This window comes from Leopardus geoffroyi, chromosome B4 (assembly GCF_018350155.1).
Source record: "Leopardus geoffroyi isolate Oge1 chromosome B4, O.geoffroyi_Oge1_pat1.0, whole genome shotgun sequence".
In the NCBI taxonomy this organism is placed as follows: domain Eukaryota; kingdom Metazoa; phylum Chordata; class Mammalia; order Carnivora; family Felidae; genus Leopardus; species Leopardus geoffroyi.
Genome location: NC_059341.1, coordinates 128,829,371 through 128,854,963, shown reverse-complemented (window position 1 = coordinate 128,854,963; position 25,593 = coordinate 128,829,371). Strand labels below are relative to the sequence as shown.

The window sequence follows — 25,593 nt, the reverse complement described above, 5'->3', positions numbered from 1 at the left end:
CGATGGCGTGTCTTACCTTGTCCCCAGCATTCTGCTCATCTCCTGCTAAGTAGTAGGTGCTCAATAAGTAGTTATCAAAGGAGCAAATGCAAGAAGGTTTCTTACAGAGCAAACCAAATATGTAAAGGCCGAAATGAAGACAGCATGGGAGCATGGGAATCTGAGGGAGGGTCTAGAGCAGGGCTGGGGAGAGGCTGCACGGGGGGCCAAGAGCTGAAATCAGTCATGTTGCTACCACGCCTCACTGATGAAGTCTGGACTCTTTAACTGGGCGTTCACTGCACTGCTTCCTGCACTCTGTCCTCCTTTGCTCTGACCCTTGGGTCCCAGCTAACTGCTTGTCCCCACATACTCCTGGCATGCCCCTCGGCTCTGGCCATAGTCTCCTGTTACTCTCCTCGGATTGTGTCCCCCTCTCCCTTTGCTTCCTTTCAAACCCCTTTATCTTTTGAGGTATTGCTCCCCCAACTCTTCCTTGTACTCCTGAGCCGGTCAGAATTAGCCCTTCTTTTTCTTTACTCCCATAGAACATTGTGTTCTATTGTGGTTATTACCAACATTATGTTCCACCTTGTGTTTGTGTTTAATTGTGGATCCCCCGTCCCTCTAAAGACTATGAGCTCCTTGAAGTCACGGGGACCAGGTCATTCTCATCTTTAGATTTCCCAAAGGTGCTCATGCATGGTGTTACAATTTATGCTGCTGTTTTTACTAGCTCGATAGTATTTATGAGAGTAGTCCTCCTGGATTGAACTATGGCTTTGTGCCTGGTGCTTTCTCAAGAGAACATATCTGCTATTTATTGTCCTATCTGTGTTTATTATTGATATGCATCATATATTATACTTATCGACACAGTAGCCCGATAAGGAGATGTTTCTCAACGTTTTACAGAATGAAGCAGCAGCAGTGAAGAAATAGAACTGACATGCTCAGAATCCCCACTAATAAATACCACAGTTGGGACTTGAACCCATTTCTGGTTGACTCCGGAAGCTTTTCCCATGTGTAATGCTAGTTTGTATTTTGGGTACTGCCTCAGTAATGGCTGGTTGATGGAGGTGGAACAAAGAAAAGCTGTAGGAATGTTAAGTGAGGGTAAGCTGACATTCAGTGATGGGAGCCCCCGGTGATGCCATCTTGGATACCTAGGTTCCTTTTAGAGAGGAGCAAGCAGAAAACAGAACTCAGAATCTTCCCAGTTGCATTCAGCCAGTCCAGAGACCCTTCTCTGTCCATGTGCTTCTGAAACCAATGCAGATACCATTTGACCAAATTGTTACATATGCTTAAGATTTCGGGAAACACAAATATGCTAGTAACAGGTATGGTGGTTGGCTTGGATGGAGCGTTACCAATGATTTTACCCTCTCTGAAATCCTGAGGTTGCGTGAGATGCCTTCTCTCCTTTTTAGCGCTGGGTTGGTAATGTGCCTGACTGACTTTCACAGCTGCTGTGAAATTGGTAAGCATGTGATTCTATGGCTGGAACTCTCCCTGCTGACCCGTCTTCTCCCTGCTTCCTACAGACGGAACCCTCTCCACTTCCACCTCATCGCCGACTCCATCGCAGAGCAGATCCTGGCGACGCTCTTCCAGACGTGGATGGTGCCCGCCGTACGTGTAGACTTCTACAATGCGGATGAGCTCAAGGTACAGGCGGGAGGGGAGAGGTGGCCCCCTCAGCTCCTCATGCTGGAAGCTTTTCCTGGTTGTGGTTCGGCAGACTGGCAGTGGAGGAAATCTCAGCTTTCAACTGGAAACATCCAGAGTATAATTAAGGTTGTTTGCCACCCGCATCAGATTTGACTGCGGAAAGCATTAGAGCAACCACGTCCTCAGCACAGAATCCATGTTGGTCTGTGCGGTGCTGGCCACCAGGGCTTTCTTTAGAGGTGGAGGCCATTGGCCTCGTATACATCTGAAAGAGGTCTGTGGTGGCCGTTCTAGAGAATTCTGCTCCCCAGTGAGGTCAGTGCTGAACTCAGAGTCAGATGGGCCCGGGTTGTAATTCGTATGTTGTCATTTACTGGTCATAAGATAAAAAGCAAATAACGTAGACCTTTGCTTTGTCTGTTTCTCATCAGTGAAAAGGTGATTGTAATATCAACCTCAATTGGATAATTAATAGGCAAAAGCGAGAGAATATGTGTCAGTGTGCTTTAAAAGATTATGCTGAATCAATAGCACAGACTGTGTTGGACTGGAGGGTTTCACCAAACGAGACTCATTTGGTCATGCCATTTCCTCGTTTAGAATCCATCTGTTGTTGTGCTACATCGTTGCATCAGGACTGAGATTCACGGTCTCATTAAGAAGTCCTGCTTCTGGCTCTTGACTCTTCTTCCAGTCCCATACTCCGCTCTAAGAAACCACCTCTGGTCCCTGCTGGCTCTCCTGTGTTAGAGCCTTTGCTGATGGTGTTCCTTCTATCTGGCCTGCCCTTGCACCTGCCTTTTCACAACTCCTCCTCATCCTGCAGGACGCTGCGGCATTGGCACCTCCTCCGAGAACCTTCCCTGACCTCTCCAGAAAAGAGGAAGATGTTCTCTATTCACGTGTCTGTCTACCGCTTTAGTTTAGAACCTTCTTAATGGGGGAGGGGGCGGGGAGCACATCTTACTCCTTTCTAATTTCTAGTGCACAGTTGGTACCCTGTAATGCTTGTGGATTTAACAAATTGCTGTTGTTAGAGGAACATGTAACTTTGCAGAAATATGTTGATGTTCTATCTCCAGTCACCTTGGGAAGGACTAAACACCTAGGCATGAGGCAGATTCGAGCAAATTGCTTGTTCCAAACCTCATAAAGCCATTATCTTTTCATTTCGGAGCCATAACATTTTAAACAGATCACAGAGATGCCGGCCGGAGTTTCTGATTTTCCCATATTTCAGGCTCTGAGGTTGATCGAGATGTTCAGAATTTAGCATTTGGGGATTGTCGTGGTAATTTGTGTGCCATTCCAATCTATTCTGAGCTAAAATTGATTAACACTCTTAAAAGGGAAAAACAGAATTTAGCAAATTGCTGCACTAATTAAGGTGAAAGCAAGCCTCTCTGTCTCCCAGGGTCTAAGCGCCAACACAGTGGGGAAAAGCAGCGGGAGGGGAGGCACAGCGCCTGGCTCTCACGGATGCTCCTGCCTCCTTCTTCGTTCTCCTTTTTGGGACTATCCTCTGCCATGTCCCTTGTAAGCCTGTACACCCTACTCTTTAAGAAAACACAAAAGTAGATGAACAAAAACCCCAGGTTCATATCCTCACTCGCCATTGAAGAACCATCTGATTTGGGTCCTGAGCCCTGGCTTGATCAGGGCCGGCCACCAAGTCAGACCCTGAACAAGATAATTCCTATGAAGGCCCAGCAGTGCCTGAAATGCAAGTTCTTGAAAATGCCCCATACACTCCCCTTTGCAGCCAAGGCAACATAGGATTAAAATACTCTGGATTATATGGCCTGTTAGGAAACCTGTGGACCATTGGGAAACTGAAGGAGTAAGGCAAGGAGTATAGCAAGGGCTATAATCTCCTGGGGACGCAGGGCTTCCCTGAGGTCTTGAACAAGATGGGGGAAGGAGGGTTGGTGCTCTGACTCTCCCATGACCACTTTAACCCAGGTGGACCTGCTGTTTATTACTTTATATACTGGATTTTTATCCATTTGAATGGGTGATTCCATGGCTTAAAAAATAGGAATAAAAACAAAAAACAAAAACAATCTGATGTGTTCCAAAGGATGCTGTCTTCAGTGTCCTGTCCTCTAGTGTGACCTTTGCTCCCAGCTACACTGTGCAAGGTCCTGAACACCTGCATTTTATCTCCCTACCAGTTAGCACCCATCTCCCACCATCCTGTATCCCATGAGACTCTTGTCCGAATCCTGTAAGGACAATGGGTGTGAAACCATTTTGTACACATAATTTGGCCATAATTGATGATCACAGTAATAATGATTTATGCATAATCCAGCTCTGCAAACTCTAAACCATGATCTGCCTACTCCCTGCAGCCTGAGCATCTCTTGGCTGTAGCACCATTATCTGTCTGCTTAGCTGCACCCCCAGAACTAAGAGTTCTTCTTTGACAGCCCCTCTTCCTCACCGTGTGTCTGTCCACTCCACATCCTAGCTGGTCTCCCATCTCCCCTGCCACCATCCCACTCTGAGCTCTTGTGACCTCTCCCTAACACAACTGCAGTCTCTGTCCAGACTAGTCTTTTCCCCTCTGCTCTGCTCACTCCGCCTCCCCCAAATGTATTCTCCATCAGTAGCATGAGTTGGATTTCCCAACGGCATGCCCAACCATGCCATCCCCTTTCCTGTGGATAAAACCTTCCATGGTTTCCCCGTGCTCCTAAGATCAAGACCACAGTCCTGAGTGGCATCTCCTTGGGCTTTCTGGCTCCTGCCTCCCTCCATTAGAACATCACGTCTGCTCTCCTCGTTCCCTCCCACCAGGGGGCCGCTGCACTGGTTATTTTTCTGTCTGTTAACCTCTGTCCCCCAGCCTGCCTCCTCTTTCCCATTGCTGGTTAATTCCGTGTTCTTTTGCTTCAGCTACATTTACGTTGAGAAATCTTCCCTGCCTTCATAATCTCATAGGGGTTCCTTTGTTATAGGTTCTTATAGGGTCTCCTACATTTCTTCAGTAAACTCATCCCTGTGTGCTCTTTCATGCCTTGGTGTAGTAAGCTGGTAAATGTCCTCTTCCCCAGATAGTTGGCTCCAAAGCGCCGAGATCACATCTGCTTCTCATCACCCTGCTGTCTTCAGTGCCTAGTGTGATGCCTGGCCTATGAAAATATTTGCAAAATGATGATATGCAATAAGCTCAGTGCTGGTTCCCAAGAGTAATAAAGCCATTAGAAAGGGGTTTCTTTATCACTGTCAGGGCTCACCACATTCGTGAGGCCCGTTGTGCCTTGGGCCACGGACGGGCCGCCAGATATTTGTCTACCAGTGACCCTGCAGTGGCATAAATAAGGCAGCTGCATCTGTGCTACCCCGTGTAAAGTCCCAAGAGCATCCCTGGGGACAGGTGAGTGTCTTTCCATGAATGCATTAAAACACCATCCATTACCTGATGTTAGCAAAGGGGGAAGAATAGGAAGGGAAGGGACGTGTGCTGTGTTCTGTAGTTGCGTTCAGGAAGCGTGTCAGATGGCACCCTCAGCAGACACACATGATGGCCTCCCCGATCTGGTGCCGAGAAATCGCTTTGTACAGCTGTTGGAAATGGCATTTCTCAGAAATACTCCTGCGGGCCCCTTATTATATCCGTTAGTGCTGGAGAATGGACTAAGAGGGAAGAGGAAATTTATGAGGGATTGGTGCATGATTAAAAATGAACTGTGGGAAATTCGCAGTGGACTGGTATGCTTCTCTCAGTAATGACCAATTAGTGTAGATTTGCAAATAGTGATCACTCAGCTTGCTTGTCTCTGTGGCCTGTGAAATGCTCATTGGTCTTCCTGATGTTTACAGGGCCCATTCATTTCCAGCCTCCAAGTCCCCATGTCAACAGGCTACCAGGACTGAGTGCGTCTTTGTGCCCCAATCTCCACTCAAGACATGCAGCTCCTTTCAACAGAGGAGAGAGGAGCAGGAGGCGGGGGGTTGGGGGGGGGGCTTATTTTTGTGTAGAGCTTTGTAGATGGCGGCATGCCGTCAGTCACTCCTCGCAACAGCCCTGTGGGGTGGACTGAGAAGTTTTATTACCTCCATCTCACAGATAATTTATAAATTGAAGCACAGAGTTGAGGAGTATTTGCCTAAGATCAGGCATCTAATGAATGCCAAGTCTGCTGTTTAACTTTTCCCTTTCCAAATGAAATGAGATGAGATACGGGATTGTATAATTCAGTAGACACGGAGGTGGAGCAGATCCGAAAAGGAGGAGAGAGGCATGGGCTGCAGCCGCTGTGGAATGAAATTGCCACTGTTGGTTGCACTTGAACACAGAATTCTTGCTTTCGGTGCCTCTGGACCCCATAGCCTGCAGTGTGACAGGTGTTATTGATGGGACACTTTGTTTCTTGTGTTTTGTGTGGTTCTTTCATAGAATGCTCAGAACTCTGTGGAACAGGTGCTATTATTACCCCCACTATGCAGACTAGGAACCTGAGGCTTAGGGAGGTTAACCACAAGTCATGTATGCACCTCATACATGGCAGAGCCAGAATTAAAACTCAGAACTACCTGATTCCAAAACCTGTGCTCCCTGGTGTTGAATTTCCTTCTCTGTAGCCAACTTTTAAGCTGGGACCCTGTTATTGTGTCTGCACAAGGGTCCTCTAAGCTGTCAGTGGAGGTTTTTTTTCTGGTTGTTCCTGAAGAACAAATGTTAAGCATGACCCCTCTGTTAAAGACCTACTGGGGTGGGTGGGGGGGCACCCGGGTGGCTCAGTCAGTTGAGCATCCGACTCTGGCTCAAGTCACGATCTCGCAGTTCGTGTGTTTAAGCCCCGCATCAGACTCTGGGCTGACAGCTCAGAGCCTGGAGCCTGCTTCAGATTCTGTGTCTCCCTCTCTCTTTGCCCCTCCCCTGCTCATGCTCTGTGTCTCTCTCAAAAGTAAATAAAACCTTTAAAAAAATTAAAAAAAAAAAAAAAGGCCTATTGGGACTGGAGCTTCCTGCTGAGGATAAAAAGACACCCCACCAACGATGCTGCTGAGGTTCAGGGCGGCCCTATCACTTGCACCCAAGGATTATTTTCTAAACGAAGTAGTCACTACCTTGGACGGTTTGCCTTAAATCAGCAATATATATCTTGTCAGTTTTCAGAGAAAACCTTACCTACATACCAGCTTTGATCTTGCCCCACTTGGCTCAGAAAGTCACCCCCATGCCATCAACTGGGGTGAGGATGATCCCGAGCTAGCAATGAGAAGCTTCTGGGGTAGGGGCTGTTTCATGATTCACCTGTCCAGTCAAGGGTCATGATTTATCTCCTTTTCTCTTAGGCCTGATGCCTGCTTGTTACCAACATCAGAAAGATTATGAAGTGGGATTCAGGATGATGGTTACAGAAAATATTGATGGCTGACTCTTAACAATCAGCTTCCTACATAGGAGATCTGCCAGTCTCCAAACAGCTGGTTGACTTGCTCTGTCGCCCCAAAGCATGGAATCCATGCTTTTCTTGGAGCCACTTTTGACTAGGTTTTGTCCGAAAAGCTGGGCACAGAGATAAAAGTTACAGGCCTTACCCTCTTGGTTCTCACAGTCTAGTGGGGCAGGCACATGAGTTAACAGACAATGATATACACACTTGCATTTGGTCTTTATTAATGCTCAGGACCAATGAGGGAATCAAAAAGATAAAAGATTTCAGTACAGCACAAGGCGAATATTTCTAATAGAGTTTCTAAATATGGAACAAGGTCCTTTGGGAGGTAATGGTCTCTTATCTCTGGAAGTATTCAAAAGCAGAAGATTAATGACCATTTATATAGAATATTACAGAAGAAAGTGGAAGGTTATGCCCGATGAATGCCAAGTTCCTTCCTAATTAAGATTCTATGATTCTCAGAAGGGGACAGGCCCCGCTCATTAGGACACCCCATTATATAAAGAAATATTTGCCTGTGTATAAAGTGAATTGTACAACTCACACAGAAAGATTCTTTTCTAACGCAGATTATAATTTGTTGGTTGCTTACAATTTTCCATGTGTAATATTTAAAAGCCGAAGACTAGCATTCTAAATACATTTTCAGATGCATTTCAATCATCCACGTCCATCCTATGATCTCACCTTTGCTACACAAAGGCCAGAGGTCCATCGCTGGCCTTACAGAACCAACCCTTATATTCACAAACCACATGAATAATCCAGGGCCCAAGCAAGACAGTAAAGAGAATGGGAAAATGGTAACTTTTCCATACCTGAACATAAGATTTAACCTCTGCCAGCCCTCCTATATAACATGAGACTCAAAGAGAGAGAAGGAACAAGAACAGATTTAAGAGGTTAATCATAGCCATTTTCAAAGATATGAGAGGAAAAGGGAAAACATAGAATTTTTGAGTGCCCACAATGTGCCAAGCACTGTGCTTTCCATTACGAGACCTCATTTCCTGCATTTAATCTTCACCAATAAAGGGGAGCTAGAGGTAACAATCTTAAAAGACAATTAAGCAATGTATGTTACTCTGGGTATTGCCATATTATTACAGAAGCCACGCAAAACAATCCCAAAGATCACACATACCTTACTTCATTCCTTACTCTTCTGCAGGGCATCTTAGAGCAGATCATATCCTCCATGAGACACGTCCCAGCATGTCTGTCTTTGCTCTGCAGGCAGAGTCTAACTGGAACCTGCTCCAGCCCCATGGGGGTATTTGGAGACTGCACGTGAAGTTCAACTATTGCCGAGTGCAGTCCCTTCGAACTACATCCCAGGTTCCACAGTCCAAACGTCCAGACCCAATTTGGGGAAGAGACTGTGTTAGAAAGAATCACATGTGAGATCCTAGACAATTCTTAACAACGCCCCCCCCCCCCCCAACCCTGGGCCTCATCTATCTAAAAACAGTAGCTATTTTTATTGGGCTTCTTTTTAACCCTGAAACCCTATGATTTCCAGTTTGCATGAGTGCCTCCTAAGTGAAAATGTCCATCATCTGGAAGCACATCTTCCTAGGAAACAGGTAGGGAAATGTAGGTAGCAGTTTATCCACCCCCCATGAGAAGAACAATGTAAGTTTGTCTCCCACCGGACAGCAGGGTGCAGTTATCTAAAGAGAGCCTCTGCAGTACTCCACAAACACCAGCACAAAGGCAAACGCTTTTGTCACTTAAATATACCTTGTGACATTTTTGTGTAATACATGGTTTCCAAGTTGTTGCCTTCCTTGAATGTGCTGACTTTTGTCTCTGTCTTGTCCACCATTCTCTGTGGTCCTTCAGAATACAACAGTTGTGTCACATATATGTAGGTGACATGCCCCGTCAGGAGCTGTAATTGGCCTGGGCTCAGACCTAAACACATTCAAAGTAATTAAGTGTCCCTTTGCCTACCTTTTCCCCATCATGAGTGTCGATCCCTTCCCGTTTTCACTGCTGTCCTCTTCTCCTTTGTAATCCATTCCCCCTGATAAAGAAGGAAATGCTTTCTTGTGCCTTATTCTACTGTGTCCTCAAGAATCCCATGCTGTGGAAACAGCACATGTTTTCTTGTGTTAATAAGGAATTTACCAAAGGACTAATCCGAGGCAGAACTGATGCCAGAATCTACTTCTTTGGCTTTGAATACAGTGCTCTTCCCTAGTACTAAAAAATTGTACCTATCCACAGCTTGAGTTAAAAAGCAACATCAGTGATTCCACAATGTGGTGACAGCGACGGATTTTGGAATATAAGCTGGCCCCAAACCAAACCAAAACAAAACAAAATAAAACCAGAGCTATTTGACGAGTGACAGGAATGGGCAGAGTGAACTGAGAATTAGGAAGTTAAGACATTTTCCCAGTGAGAACATGACTCTTCTTCCAAATGTTTTGAAAGAATAAAAGGCTGGACTTGGGGAGTGAAATGTTAGACCCTCAGTGTTTCAGATGAGGTGTATTTTTTGACATGTTACCCTGAGACTGCGTGATGAAAAGTTAATGCAAATTAGGAACTCCAGGAACTTCAAGGCAAGGGTGGTGATGGGTGGTCCATCCATAGGATGATGAAATCCAAGAAAAATTCTCAAGAAGGGAGAAGAATTCTATGCACACAGATCAAAAAAAGCCCCTACAATTCAGGCAAAATCAGCAACAAGTTGGCCACATCAGGGGACACCCTAGAAACTTTATGAGTCATAAGGATTACAAAAAATACAAAAAAATCCTTCCTTTAAGAATAATAATAGCTCTCATTAATAAGAATTGATTATGTGCCAACACAGTAGTTTTACACACATATTATTATTTTATCCCCACAGTAAGCCTTGAGGTTCGTATAATTATTTTCACCCATTTCCAGGTGAGGAAATGGAATCTTCTGAAAGAGACTTGTTGAAATTACTCAGCATTGTGAGCCAGAATACGACTGGAATCTGGCTCTTGAGCAGTGCTGTCTGATAGAAATACAATGACAAATCATAGGTATAATTTCAAGTTTTCTGCTGGTCATATTTCCAAGGGCGAAATGAAACCAAGTGAAAGGGATTTAATAGTAACATTTTACTTAATCCTCTATATCCAAAATATTACCATTTCAACATCAGTATTTTAAAAATTACTAATGAGATATTTCATGTACTTTTTTCCATATGATCTTCAACAGTCGATGTGTATTTCACACATCTCAACCAGGACAGGCTGCATTTCTTTTTTTTTTTTTTTTTTTTAATTTTTTTTTTCCAATGTTTATTTATTTTTGGGACAGAGAGAGACAGAGTATGAACGGGGGAGGGGCAGAGAGAGGGGGAGACACAGAATCGGAAACAGGCTCCAGGCTCTGAGCCATCAGCCCAGAGCCCGACGCGGGGCTCGAACTCACGGACCGCGAGATCGTGAGGACAGGCTGCATTTCAAGGGCTCAATGGCCACGTACAACCGGTAGCTGTGGAGAAGCAGCAAAACCTGGTTTCTGAGGCTCCACCGTAACTCCAGGGCAAGGGGTAGAGAGAAACACATCTCTGAAGAGTAAAAGTTCTACATAAGCCTTTTTGCTGGGGTAGTAAATGTTCTTAATAAAATGTCTACCACACTTTTTGAGCTAGAAAGACAGAGAGACCTCAGAACACCAGCCACGTTTGCTCATGTATAAAGACAACAGAAAAATGATACTCAGTGCAACAGCTCACAAAATACACACCACTGTGTACCTCTGGAGGAAGTGTCATCAGTAATTTGCCAGCCAACCAAAACAGTCATCAAAATGAGTATTCAGGAATGAAGAGATCTCATTCTAAAGGGGCAGGCAGTGTGTACTGAAAGAAGTTACACATGGAATGATCTGTAAATAATTGTTTTAAGTCAGTTGCAAAGGTGACTGCAAATGCCTGAAGTTGTTCTTTAAAACACACACACAAATAACCAGTTCGTTTGGTTGTTGTTCCCTCTTGGGCCTGTGTTGCCCGCCCCACACCTCCCACCTCTGGCAACCGTCTATCTTCTATCTCCTCTGGATCTATGAGCTTGGGTTGTTTTTGTTTGTTTTGTTTTTGGTTTGGATTTCTTTTTGTTTGTTTTTGTTTTAAGATTCCCATGTAAGGGAGATTATATCTAATTGTTTTTCTCTGCCTTACTCATTTTACTTATCATAATCCCCTCAGGGGCCATCCATGTTGCCAGATGGTAAGATCTTATTTTTTATGGCCGAACAATACTCTTTTTCTCCTCATCCATCAGTGGACACTTAGGTTGCATCCGTGTCTTGGCTGTTGTAATGATGTTGTACTGAATACTGAAGTCTGATCAGTCATTTTAAAACAGGTTGGGAGGTGCTGTTGGACTCAAAGCTGCTAAGTGTCTTGTGTTTTGTATAACTCAGGTGGAATTTTGTAACCCTTCTCTCTGATCGTCAAGGAGAGACAAGATGTTTCTGAAAAAAATCAAAGGTGACCACTGGTAAAGTTATAAATAGAATTAAAACTGAGTTGTTGGAGGTGAATATTGCAAGTGAAACAAAGTCTATATAAAGTAGGTAGGGAGCAGAAAAAAATAATAATGATGCTGAGCGTTAGATACCCGTATGCGGAAAAAATGAACCTTGACCCTCTTCATACCATATACAAAAATTAACTTGAAATGAATCTTACAGCTAAAGATAGGAACTAAAAACAATAGAACTGGTGGTAGGAAAAAAACGGAGGAGAAAATCTTAGAGACCTTAGACTAGGCAAAGATTTCTTAAGCGGAATCTGAAAAAAAGCACAAACTAAAAGAAAAAAATATTGATAAATTGCAGTTCATCTAAACTGATAGTTTTTTTGTTCCGAGACATTAATAAGAAGATGACAAGCCACAGACTTGGAGAGAAAATTTGCAAAGCATGTGTCTGATGAAAGATGTGTATCTGGAATAAGTAGAGAACTCATACAACAGTAACAAGAAGACAAATGACCCAATTTAAAAACGGGCAGCATATTTTAAGAGACATCACTGAAGAAGACAGGGATAGCCAGCAAATCCCTAAAAAATGCTTGGCATCCTTAGTCACCAGGGAAATGCAAATTAAGGTCATCACAGGATACCACATCACACCCCCTGCAGTGGCTAAGATTAAAAAGACTGACAGTACAAAGTGTTGGTGAGAATGCGGCACAACGGGAACTGTTGTAGTTAGCTGACGTGTAAAGTGGTACATCCACTTGGTAAAACAGTTTGTCAGTTTCGTGAGCCATGAGGCGTATGTTACAACCCACAAGTACCACTCCTGGGTATTGATGCAAGAGAAATAAAAACGTGCGCACACAAAACTTTGTCTGTGATTATTCACGGCAGCTTTACTCATAGAACACAAATGTCCATTAGCCAGAGGAAACAGTTGTGATATATTCATTTAATGGAATGTTACTCGGCATTGAATATGATATATATGGCAATATGAGTAAATCTCAAAAGTAGTATGCTGAGTGAAAAAAAACAGACGCAAAAGACTACACGTTATATGACTTCATTCGTACAACATTCTCGAAAGCAAGACGGAAGTTACGAGGAGCCAAAGAGTAGGATCTTTTCAGGATCACCTGAAAAGGGGCTGAGGGGACACAGGGAGAGGGTGATAGAATTGTATCAAGCAATTTTGTGCTGGTTGCAGACTGTATACACTTGTTGAGTTTTTCGTTTCAAAGGGGTGATTATAATGCATGTAAATTTTTTCTCAAAGCTGAAAAATGATGCACAAGAATACTGTTCCAGAAGCAAAACCAACAAATATACAAGCATGAAACTTCTGTCATTGGAGAAAAACTCAGATGCTTGATTAGATAGCAGTATCGTAACCGTATGCTTACAATCTTAAAGAAACATACGTAAAATAAATCATAAAATTTAAAAATAAAATTTATATTAGACATACGAAGACATATCAGACATACGAAGAAAAATAGGGTACGAATAGGGCACGAAGAAAAATAGGGTACGACAAATATCAGACATACGAAGAAAAATAGGGTACGAATATGTTAATTTCAGACCATCTCAAATATAAAGTATATTTAATTGAAACTAGTAATTTTAAGTTGACAAGTGTGATATCCATAAGAGGACATAATAGCCAAGCTGTTTTCCAAGTAGAAAGCTTTCTAATAAAGCAAAAACTGATAGAAATATAGGATATATCGGTAGAGTTTCAGCCACTAACAAGGCAAATCATATTGTTAATGACAAAGGCAGTTTTAAGAATATAATCATTATGAGTAGATATCAAAGCTCATATCCATAAAATGGAATAAAAATGGATTTTTGTGTGTTTGTGAAAAAAATTACATAAATTGAGAGCATAAGAAAACCTCATTAAATTCTGAACCATAAAGATTATATAGGCCCCAGTTTTGACTGCAATGAATTAGTCGTACATATCACAAACTTTTAGATGGGGGGCTACAAATACCTGGAAATTAGGGGAAGGTAAAGAATTTTTCTAAATGCTTATTTAATCCAAAAGGAAATAAAACTAAAAATTATAGCCTATTTTGAAAACCACAAAAGAGGAATATTTCACAGTAAAGCTTATGGAGTGTGCTCAAAGCTGTCATTGGAGATGTTTTAATAGCCTTCAGTGCCTTCATTATTCAAACACAAAGATGATGATAAATGAACCTCACATTCCACTCGATAATTTGAACAAGAACAATGGTGTGGACCTAAGGAAAGCAGAAGGAAAATAAAGTTAATAGCAGAAGTCTGTGAAATAAGGAAAATGAAAACCAGAAAGCTAGGATTAAATGTTTGAAAGCTGGTTCTGTGTGTAGGAAATGGCAGTCCTCTGGCAAGTGTAGTAATGAGTAGAGAAAATATTAATAAGCTAAACAATAAGATGGGATAGAACAATGCACATGGAAAATGGTAATAAAATAGCAATAGTAGCCGCCATTTATGTGGTACTTATGTACCAGATACAGTACTAAGTATTTAATGTGGGTTAGCTTTTTTAGTGATCACAACCACTCTTTAAGATTAGTGCTGTTATGATCCCATTGTGCAGATGAGGAACCTGAAACTAGAGACCATGTGGCCAAGACCTATGGTCTAGAAGGGGGTGGAAACAGGATTGGAGCCCTTCAGCCTGATAATGTGTCTGGGTTTTGATTCCTAGAACATAACACTGTAAAATGCCGTCCCTTACATAGGTGTATTTTAGTTGTATATGTAGAATATACATTTTAGTATATACTGTGTGTGTTAGGTACATGTAATATACATGCATGGGATGGATCTCATATGCATACATTGTATGTAATATGGTATATACATATTCTATATGCATATATGTAATATGGTATATACATATTCTATATGCATATATACTACATATATTTCACTGAGAAGGCTTTGAGGTCATCTAGTTCACCATGTCACCTGAAATAGTGGTCTTCCCTCCTCACCTCCCTCCCCACTGACTGTTTCCTAAATCTCAAGGAAACTCTTCTTGGCCCAACATCCTATTAATGTTTGGGTTCTCAGAGTTGTCATGCCCCTCTGCTTCCTTTTCCCTAACGCTCGCCATTGTATAATTATTTGTTAAACACCTCTCTTGTATGATTATTTGTTAAATACCCTCAATGCCCAATATTAGTTATAAGTCTGATTCTTCTAACTACAATGTGCAGTCCACTTGGATGGACCCCCTCTGTTCTTATCCTGCCTATCTCTACTGTTAGCATAGTGCTTGTGTGTAATTGACTCTAAGTAAATGTTTGAATGAAGGAGTCTTAATAAGAATGCTGAGGCTTTTCCTCCACTCAGCAGGGAGGAGTCCCAGGAACTGTTACTTCTATCAGCTGTGAATATGAAAGGAAAGAGTGATCTCTTATGTTCAGGGTAATTGTCAACCTTTGCTCAAGGAAGAATTTCCAACCTGTAGAGAAAAAATGGATTCTGTAGCAAAAGGCATTATTGTGAAATTGAGCATTTGGGAAAAGATCAAATAGGATAATGCCAGATACAAAAAATAAATTTTGGATAGTTTGAAGACTTGGAGAAGCATTAAAACTAGAAGAAAAAATATGAAAATTTTCAGTCAAGAGTGAGGAAAATTTGTATATGCCAAAAAGAAATGGGGGAAAATATAGTCAAAGGAAAACTCTAGTAGATTTAATTGAAATGAAAAAAAAAGGAAAAATTCTGAATGTCTGTCAGCAATTGAAACAAATTTAAATGGCAAGTGATAAATTGGGAAAATGATACTTGAAACCCACATAGCATATAACACATAAAACTCACAAATCAATAGGAAAAATAGACCAATGGAAAAATGGGTAAAGGATATGAATAAAGGAATTCACAAAATAAGAAAAACAAATGGTAAAAGGGGGTATGTACTGTTATAACATACAGCACAAATGGGGTACTGCTAATGAATTGCTATGCATTCAAAGAAATAGAAAAATAAGATTTTTATATCTAAATGGGAAAGGCTTTAAAAAGATGTATTACCCACTATTGGCAAGTATCCAGTCGGACCGACTCTTGTGAAAATTTCTGTTATAAATGAACATCAGGATAGTGTTATTTTTTTTTAAATTTTTTTTAACGTTTATTTATTTTTGGGACAGAGAGAGACAGAGCATGAACTGGGGAGGGGCAGAGAGAGAGGGAGACACAGAATCGGAAGCAGGCTCCAGGCTCTGAGCCATCAGCCCACAGCCTGATGCGGGGCTCGAACTCACGGACCGTGAGATCGTGACCTGAGCCGAAGTCGGACGCTCAACCAACTGAGCCACCCAGGCGCCCCAGGATAGTGTTATTTTTAATAGTGTGGCAGTACTTATATGCACTATACGCAAGCTATAGGATGCAGAAATTCTCTGTCCTGAGGAAATAGAGGTGTGGAGTCCGAGGATTTCGTGATGGTATTGTTTATAGTAGCAAAAATTAGATACAACTTAAATCCCAGGAGTGGTGAAAATGTAGATTATGGTACATTTTCACAATGGGATATTTGAAACTTTTCAAAATCTCTCTTTTGATGAGATTTTTATTGGTTTAGTAACAAGGTGGAGTGTTACTTGAATCAATGAAAAGGGAAAATACTTGTGATGTATTTTAAGTTAAAAAAAAAAAAGACACAAAGCTACTCCCCTCCCCCCCCCCCCCCCCCCCCAGTTTAAAGCCATCTGTGTGGTTATATAATTATTGAAAAAGGAAGCACACAGGGCATCATTTAATAGCTTTCCTCTGGGTACAGGGATTCTGGTTCTTTTTTGTCATTGTTGGATTATACAAAATTTATATAGTTAGCTCAGTTTTCAAAAAATTTTTTTCCTTTTGAAAGAAGGGAGGGAGAGAAGGAGAAAAACAAAGAGAAAATAATGACGTCAAGCAAGTAATCAGAGGAGAAACCTTGTTCTCCAGGTGTGGTGAGCAGACGGCATGTTCAAAGGTAGGAGAGCGCACGCACACTGTGGGGTTTGTCTCATCTGCCTGTGAATCGTGGCTGTCAGGGCACCACCATTGCTGTGTCACAGGTGAGAATCTGGTTGGAAGAACACCCCGGAACTTCTTGGGGCTTTGTGCATATTAGTAAGTCCACCGTCTTTGCTTCGATCATGTCTGAGATGTTCTTGTGGGACAGGTGAAGAAGTATAATGGAGAAGCAGGTCACTAAGGACTTGCCTCCTGCTCTCTTGAGCAGCCCCAGTGACTCTTGGTTGCATTATTTATGTGGTCAGAGTAGAACTGGTTCATCTATTCTAGACTCACTGTTTTATACTATGACAGTTCCCAAAGAGAAGTTCCAGAAGTATGGTTCCCAGTGTTTCACATGATCTCCTATCAATTAGATTGCTTTTGGTATAAGTAAAAGAACTACCCCAGTAAATATGGCTTAAGCAACCTATTCAGTTTCTTACACAGCAAGAAGCCCAAAGATTGGCCATTCCGTGAGAGATGGTAGTCGTCTTGGGGGTTCTCTTGGTCTCCTGGTCACAGAGGCCATAGCAAAATCCAGGAGGCATCTCCTCTCAGGACGTTGGGAAGGAAAAGGAGAGCCGCCGCTGCCTGCTCTCACTCTCTCTCTCTCTCTCTCTCTCTCTCTCTCTCTCTCTCGCAAGGAAGGAATCTCAAGTCTCCCAGCAGACTTCCCCTCAGGTGCATTGGTCAGGATCGTCATGTGTCCATGTCCTGTCTTCAGGGGAGACTGGGAAAGTGAGGGTTTCTGTGTGTCTGCATATTTGCAGCCTTTCCGCTAGAGAGCTGGAAGAGCTCTGGGTAGACAAGCAGTAGAGTCTCTCACACTTCCCTTTTCAGGTTTGTTGTGAGAAGAAAATGCATATTTAGGCAGGGATAACCCCTATATGTGTGTGTGTGTGTGTGTGTGTGTGTGTGTGTGTGTGTGTGTGTGTGTATTCTTTCTCTACTTGCTCTGAGTTAACTAGTTTGGAGTTTATGATGAGTAACTTCATTGGGATTTCCCAAGGCACTTAGTCTGTACATGGGGAAGTTCCCAGTCCCTCCAGGATCAAGGTAGACAGACTGCCAATGGTTTCCATGTTCTCAGGAGCCCAGGGAGACTGACTGGCTTGGGGAAAGCCTGATGCTAACTCTAATTATTAGGTAGCTGAATTCTCAATTAAGAGGAAGCAACTCAGGTCTGTACCTTGGTATAAGTCAATGAGTAGATAAGGATTTGCTGAATGCACACTATTCCAAGAGAGTGCAGAGATAGAGCAGCTAATATCTTCTCCAGGAATTTAGTGAAAGTGAATAAAAATAGGGAGAGATGCAGTACCAATCAGTTACCAGCTAGATAGCAAGGGATGGCTTCCCAGAAGAAATGGGATTTGGAGCTGGGCCTTGGAGGCTAGTGCAATTTCCAGAAGTGAAGGGGAAAGAGAGGGGCGTTCCCATGCTGGGTACATCATTATCCAGAACATGGTTTGAGGAAGAGGGTGGAGAGAAGGCGTAAGAGCTTTTTATCTTGCTCTGTGAATTAATGACAGGCTTTCACTGCCCTAAGAAGAGAATACCTTTCCCCAAGCAGGACTCCTTTGTCTGCTTATTATCTGCTGAGTTTCACTATAAAACTTAATACCCTCATCTTTGTACTTTTTCTGTCAGAAAAGAAAGAAATGCATTTCTTTTATCTGCCTGGCCTTCTGTTTTTCACTTATGAAGGTCAGACCTTTTGATAGTAGAAGAAACGAATAAACCGGTTCACTAAGACTATCACCCAGGACTGCTCAGGATACAGATAGGAGAAAAGTTTGATTGTTTTTTACCTTTTAGTCTTCAGTATCCATATAGTCATGATATCCACCATAAAGCCAACAAGTTGAATGACTACTGTATGCAAACTATCTTAGAAAACGTTTAGAGGAGTTTCTGAGGTATCATAGTGAATCTACCACAAAGGATGCTCAGATGGAGGAGATATGTGTATATATGTAAGTTACCCATGGAGTAAAGGCAGAGAGAAGCATGCTTCGTAGCAGATGAGTGTGGACCTGACTGGCCTTGTATTTAGAAAATTGAACTTTGATTTTGCAGTGTGCAGAATCTATTTAGAAATCAATGACACTGATCTGTTCAGTGGGTTTGAGGACAAAAGGGGAGCTGAATGGGATGAGCATTGTCAAATTCCTTCCTGAGGTTCCGTTTCCCTTAGGTAACTTGAAACAGAATGCCAACTCTTTGTGCTTCGGGGCAATGCTAAAATGAACAGTTAAGTCCAAGACCCTGATCTTAAGGTTCTCGGGACCAGTGACCTGGTGACAGTATGGATCTTGGGGGCAGGATGTCATGGTGGATGAGTGAAAAATAAACAGTAGAATTGGCTCATCTACTCCAGACTTGCTGCTGTACACTATAACAGTTCCCAGAAAGAAGGTATAGACGTGTTTTGGTTAAAAGTCTCCTCCCTAGACCTCCTTCTTCCTCTTCAGGTGACTAGTATTAAAGGCAGATTGATTTTTTATAGCTTTCGTAGGGTTTGGACCTGTTGGGTATGGCAGTAGAGGGAGAGAGGGATCAAGTTCACTTCCTAGAATCCTGTAAGGAGCTGGTGGGTGTGTGGTGGTGTCACCTATATTGAAGGAAACTGACAAAGGGACACCTTTTCTCACGAAGAGCAAGAGTTCTGTCTGTCATCTAGATATCCACTTAGGGAGTATAATGTGTGTTACTGGAAGTGCTCATAATGAATGTGATTCTCCCCCCTAGATAATTGCATAATGCAGGGTCATCAGGAACACAAGTGCATCATTCTTTAGGCAACCTGCTAAGTAAGAGGTGAGCCCGTTGGGACACAGCTAGGTGCATCCTGGGACTGTGACGCAGCAGAAAGAAACTACTGTGCTTTGTATAGCACAAGGATGGGAGGGAACCTAACATTTGGGGCTCTGGAGTGAGAGAGCCCGGGATTAGGTAGAAGTGCTTAGGAGGATACAAAACAGTGACAGCTGCCCAGCGCCTGGAGCTTGGAGTCCTGGGTTTTTCACGAAGTCGTGTTTAGGATGAGCCTTATCTGCCGGGTGGAGGGAGCGCCTGGGTCTGGTGGAAATGGGAATCGCTCTTGCTGGGAGAGGGGCTGCCATGGCCGCTGCCAGCCAGGAGAGTCCTCCTTGAATCAGCCTCTGGGCAGTCTTGCTCGTTGAAACTTTGTGTTCTTCTATTTCTAAGCCTCATTTACTCTTCTGTCTTGTTTGTGCGGCTGTGGAAATACTGCTTCTCTTCCTTTAGCTCACGATGCTGAGGACTGAAAACCCTTGCCTTCCTCCTCTTCAGACATAGTTCCCTAACTCTGGGTAATGCAGTAGTTTCCAGTATTTGCCTCAAAACTGAGGCAAACTTGTACTATGGTACTAGGATGCAATCAGTATTTTCCCTGTTCACCTATATACTTTTTTCAAGTTTTCACTAGTATTTTTGAACAAGGTGCCTCAACCTTAGCACCGCTGACATTTTGGGACAGATAATTGTTTGTTGGGGGGCTGTCCTATCTGAGGGTATCAGGCAGCATCCCTGACCTCTACCCACTAGATGCCAGTAGCTCTCTTCCAGAACCTCAGGATGTGGCAACCAAACATGACCTCAGCATTGCCAAATGCCCCATGGGGGGGCAAAATTGGCCCTAGTTGAGAACCAGTGCACTAAAACCTGACAAAATTGGAGGTGAGTCTGCTGTTTAGGCAAGCCCTGACTGTGATGCTCTTGAAGGCCATGGAGTGGAAAATTCAAGCTGCTAAGTCAGAGACCAGCCAATTAGATTTATGTCTTTTTATGCCCAGTCACATGACATACCCATGTGTTGCCTGTTCTGGACACCTTACCTGTGGACCCCAGGGTGATGTCCATTCACCACTCTTTCTTACCTCATTTGGGACACTGAAGGGCCAGATTCTTTGTTTTCTAATGGAAATGTGGAAAGCAAGCTAGAATTATTTCTACACAAACTTATTTCTACACAGAATTATTTCTACACAAACATGTTGTGCCATGTAACCAACAAAAAGGTGCACAGAGGTGTCCGAATGTGAGCTTTCTTGCTGAGGAACAAGAGACAATACTTGAGTCTCCCAGTTCCATCTGCTTACCATGATGAAGTCAAAGCATTGCTGGGGGGACCTCATAAAAGCGATTTTCCTGAAGGCCAAAAGAGATGAGTTTCAACCCTGCCATTTCCTAGCTGTGTGACTTTGGACAACGCTGTTTTCAAGTCTTCGTTTCCTTTGTGCAAAGTGGGGATATGAGTTCTTGCTTAATTCACAAAGTTATTTCAAGAATCAAATGACATAAATCTGAAACTGCATTGCAAACTAGGAAATGCTATGCATGTATTATCATCATGTATTATCATCATGCCCCTTATCATTTTTGAAAGATGGACGTCTTCACAAACTGCCCTGTTAAATATCCTTTTATATACTCAACTCCCTTGGCTAAAAACTCATCTAACTAGGATATTTTCATTGGATTTAACCACTCAGCTAGGCTGAATTCAAGAACCCCAGTGGGTTTTAAATCTGCTCACTACTGGCTAAATAATATGTTTGAAGAGAAAATAGCAAGCAATGATCAACATCTTATTCATGGGCATAATAGCACTGCTGCGACTCCCCTTTCTCCTCCCCTATTATTATTAATATGGTGTTATTACCTAACGTACATTGTGTCCCAGAATGTGCTTGTCGCCTTTACATTACATATACATAATACATAGCCCTACCCTCCAAAACCAGCCATTATAAAGAAGCAAGAGGAAATCACCAGCGGTGGCAGATGTGGTGAGGCTCTGGCATTTCAAGTTGCTCACTGTGATCAGGCCTTTATTCTACTTGTCACGTAAAGAAATATTCCTTACTTCTATATCCAGAATTAAGCAGCAGCTGTGAGTGCAGATTCTGTCAGGCACTCCGCTTGGTGCTTCCCCAGACATCATCTGGTTTTCAGTCTCCCACAAACAGTGAGCGGCTTTGTCTCTCTCTTTCAGGTGCAGAATCTGAGAGAGAAGGGAATTGACCCGATTCCCAGCGTGTGTTTTCAAACTCTGAGTACAGCGCTCGCTCGTGTCTTTATTCCATGTTGCTTCCAGATCAAGAATGCTTAAATATTCCCACACCAGGGAATTAAGAGAGACAACAACAACAACAACAAATACTCTGTCTGGGAACTGGACAGTGTGTGTGCAAACAAAAAAGAACCAAAGGTAGAGAGCTGGGCCATCATTAATTTGATTTCCCAGCTAGGCTTAGTTAGAATTGATTGGTTGGCTCACTTCCCCAATTGTTGCATGTGTACCTCGGGCTCGATTGCACCTAAGAATCACTTGATAGACTTTACAGACACAAAACAGCACCCACAAAACAATGGCAGGGCCTTTCATTGATTGCACATTAGCATCGCTTATGATCTTTATCAAACCAGAAGCAGTAGCAGCACCAGGCCTGCCCGCTGGCTTTCCTGGGGCAGGCCCAGTTAGTGGGACGAGGTGGTTCTCATGTGCGGCCGGTGCCGGGCCTCGCCTCCAGCTGGTGTTCCTCAGTGGCCTAGATAAGTTGGGCCCTCGATCGCACTGTTCACATAAAGGCTGAGCATCAGAGGCTGAGATGTTCTCTGACATTCTTGTTATGTGCTAAGGAGCAGAAATTACGAATTCGTTTTAACACTCTTTGGGTCTATTTTTCAGTCTTCCCTTTCTGCTTTTCATTTTGGTGTTATTAACAGTGTTCTTCTTTGAACTCTTACTGGTCACTTGCAGCCTTGTAGATGCTGGGGAGACATTTGCACTGAGAAGGTATGTGACTCCTCACAGGTTGCATTGACTGTGACTTGTGGAATGTACCTTTGTGCCGAAGGTATGTGCTCCAGGTAGTAGTTACCTTTGCCTTTTCTGACTGTACTTCCTGTTTCCAGGTACCACCAGTTTGCTCCATCCCCAAGAATTCTAGTGAGACTTTATAGCTTTCCCTGCTTGACGATCGTTTGAATATCTTATTTGAGTCAGTTTCCAAAAAGATTAAGATTTTTGAAGCAAATCAAATCTGATATGTAGTCCCGGCTCCTATAATTCTTTGAGATTGTGTGATTTCCTTAATGTCTACTTTATAGGGTTATTGTGTGAGTTAAAAGAGAGTATTTATAAGTTTCTTCTCGTGTCTGTTACACAGTGAGCATTCAACAAATGCCATATTATTATCATCATAAATATAATAATACTCTTTCCTTTTTACCCATGATCTCCTAAGAAATAAGAACATCCCACATTCACTGCTCTTTCCTTCACATCTACGCGAGAGTTTGGCACACACAGTGAATGTCTAGAGAAATGAGTCACTTTCAGAATTAGGTGATTTTTTTTTTTTTTTTTTTTTTTTTGAAGAGGGATTTAGAGCATTAGGAATTCTTTTGATCAGTAACCAAATCCCCAAGTGGAAAGTACAGGCTTAATGGAATTATATCATGCCATTACCATCGTCTACAGTACTTTCTAAGGGTGACATTCATCTCCCTTCTGTATTCTTGTGTATGATAAATTCTAAATCTAGACAAGTTAGCTATCTTCAACACCTGGTTTCCTTGACAACCCTTCATATAAATAAATAGTAAGGGCCTGTTGTGGAGGTGAATGTCAATATAACTAACCACAGTCTAAGGCTTCAAGGTCAAGGTAAAAATATTTTAAATTTCAATAAGACTCTTGGTTAATGTTTGTTAGATGTATTACAAGGGCTGAGTAAAGGCACCATCTTTTCAGGCATGACCAGTGAAGAGGGTCATTGACAAGGTTTTTGTTGGTCTTTGTCAAGGTTTTCCTTTGCATCTGTACTATACCAGGATAGTTTCACCTTCCATGCTTTACGAGAGAAGACCGTTTTTAAACCAACCAGGAATTAATTAAGTGGCAACTCTCGTTCACCCTCCTTAACCCTCTTTACCTGCTCCAGGTTGCCCTCCCATATGTTTAGAGTTCAGTTGACCTGCAGGTTAGATCTCTGAAGCTGGGACCAGAGAATGTCACAGGAGAGAGCATCACCTCCAAAGGATTGCAGAGCCCTCCGAAAATGAAAAGCACCTCATTAATGCAGAGCAGCATGGTGCCTCATTAATTGTAGGCTCTGAGGCTGCCTCTCACAGGAAGGTTCCTTCACAGGAAGGTTCCCTGTGAGGAAGTGGTTGGAGTAGGAGAGAGGGAAGCCTGGGCAAGTGTTCTCCTAAAATCTCCAGATGAACTTGAGAACAGATAACTGTAGTGTTTTGTGATTAACCTGCCTTCTGAGTAAATTCAGGAAGAACTGCTTAGCTCAGCAGATTTGGGGCTTTGGTTTGTTTGTGTTGTTGTTCTTTAATTTTTTTTTAATGTTTATTCATTTTTGAGAGAGAGAGAGAGAGAGAGAGGGAGCACAAGTTGAGGAGGGGCAGAGAGAGAGGAAGACACAGAATCTGAAGTAGGTTCGAGGCTCTGAGCTGTCAGCACAGAGCCCATCGCAGGGTTTGAACCCACAAATTGTGAGATCATGACCTGAGCCAAAGTCAGACGCTTAACCGACTGAGCCACCCAGGCACCTCTGTTTGTGTTTTTGTACACTTTTCTGTTTTGTGGCTAGCTTGGTGTCCTGTAATCCTGTAGAGCAAAGTTTCTCAACCTTTGAAAAAAATTATTATCAGCCTTTCCCTAGGAGCTTAGTTAGATACATTTTTCCCCCTAATTACACCTGTGAGATTTTAATAACAAGTCATGGTAATATCCAAGATTTTTTTTTTTTTGCCTCACAAAACAATTTTTGCCTTGTTATGAATGTATGCTGAAGAATAAATTTATAGTAACAGGGAAAGAAGAGGTTTTTTTCCAGACACCCCCCCCCCTTGCATTTACTAGCAAAATGATTATCTCCATTTTTTAGCGCTTTGAGCAGGAATTGAGAGAGAGACAGAGAGGTGAGGGAATGGGGTGGGTTTTTAACTGGCTAAGCCTGGTCTCTCTAACTCCCAAATCCCGTGTTCTCTCTAGTTGACATTCTTGCTTCTAGGTCACCCATGACTTCCTGTACACATAGGCCCATACACACATTTGAAGACTGTAGAGAAGTAGGTTATGATGACACTGATGAAACACCACACCATCTAACTTAGAACTAGAATAGTATCAGCAGAACCACCAGGATATCCTCCTGTTCCGCCCCCCTACCACCTGTAGCCTCCATTAACACAAACCAGTATCCTGAATGCTGTAATAATGCTTTTTTGAAACGATTGTTTTTGTCTCTTCAAGCCGTCATCTGGTGTTTGAAAGGATGAGTGAGTGGTCAACGCAACAGGTTCTATCCCCGTCCTGAGGAGTGGCTCTCGATACTCACCGCCTGTGCGCTTGTATGATTTCACATTTTCAGAACTGTTCGTTGAGTGCCTTCTGTGTGTCAGAAACTGCGCTAAGTATACATACATAAATACATACTGTGTGCTGCTGTGTGCTGTAATAAGAATTGCAGCTTCTAAAAATATTAAGTCCAGACTACGCAGGAGCTAATGCAGTTTTCTCCTCAGTGCATTGAAAAATCTATTAGTTAAGAGGGCAGCTATATTTCAGGAAATTAAACCACTGTAACAGTCCAGTTCACAAATCAGAACTCCCAGTGCTTTGAAATGCTTCGTTTCATAATGTAAAGTACTGAGGGATGTTTGGGCAGTCCATAAATGCTCCAGTGACCAATGCCCTCCAAGCTTCACAAAGCTAAATACAGAGTGCTTCTTGCCAGACGTGAGAGGAAGGCGTTTCATTGCCACTGATATGAGGAGGAATGTGTTTATAATAGATCCATGGGCACATTCCTCTTGATTCATCCTACCTGTGTCATCACTCTAGAATTAATTATGTTTATGGAAGATGGTTTCTCAGTAGATTCATGAACACTGAGCATTTCAGGTGGAAGCCAGCTAACTTCAGGCTGGAGTTGTGAGGTCTGAATGATGTTCATTGACGCTTGGTGTAGAAGGCT

General features: G+C 42.6%; 1 protein-coding gene across 4 annotated transcripts in view; it reads left to right on the top strand.

Moving 5' to 3' along the window:
* The window catches only part of LARGE1 (LARGE xylosyl- and glucuronyltransferase 1), a 543,301-nt gene that overhangs the window by 277,866 nt on the left and 239,842 nt on the right, over positions 1-25,593 (top strand). For all 4 annotated transcript variants that reach the window (XM_045467269.1, XM_045467268.1, XM_045467270.1 and 1 more), the window contains one exon: positions 1,530-1,653. In XM_045467269.1, coding sequence (XP_045323225.1) covers positions 1,530-1,653 — 124 coding nt within the window. The remainder of the gene's footprint in view (positions 1-1,529; positions 1,654-25,593) is intronic.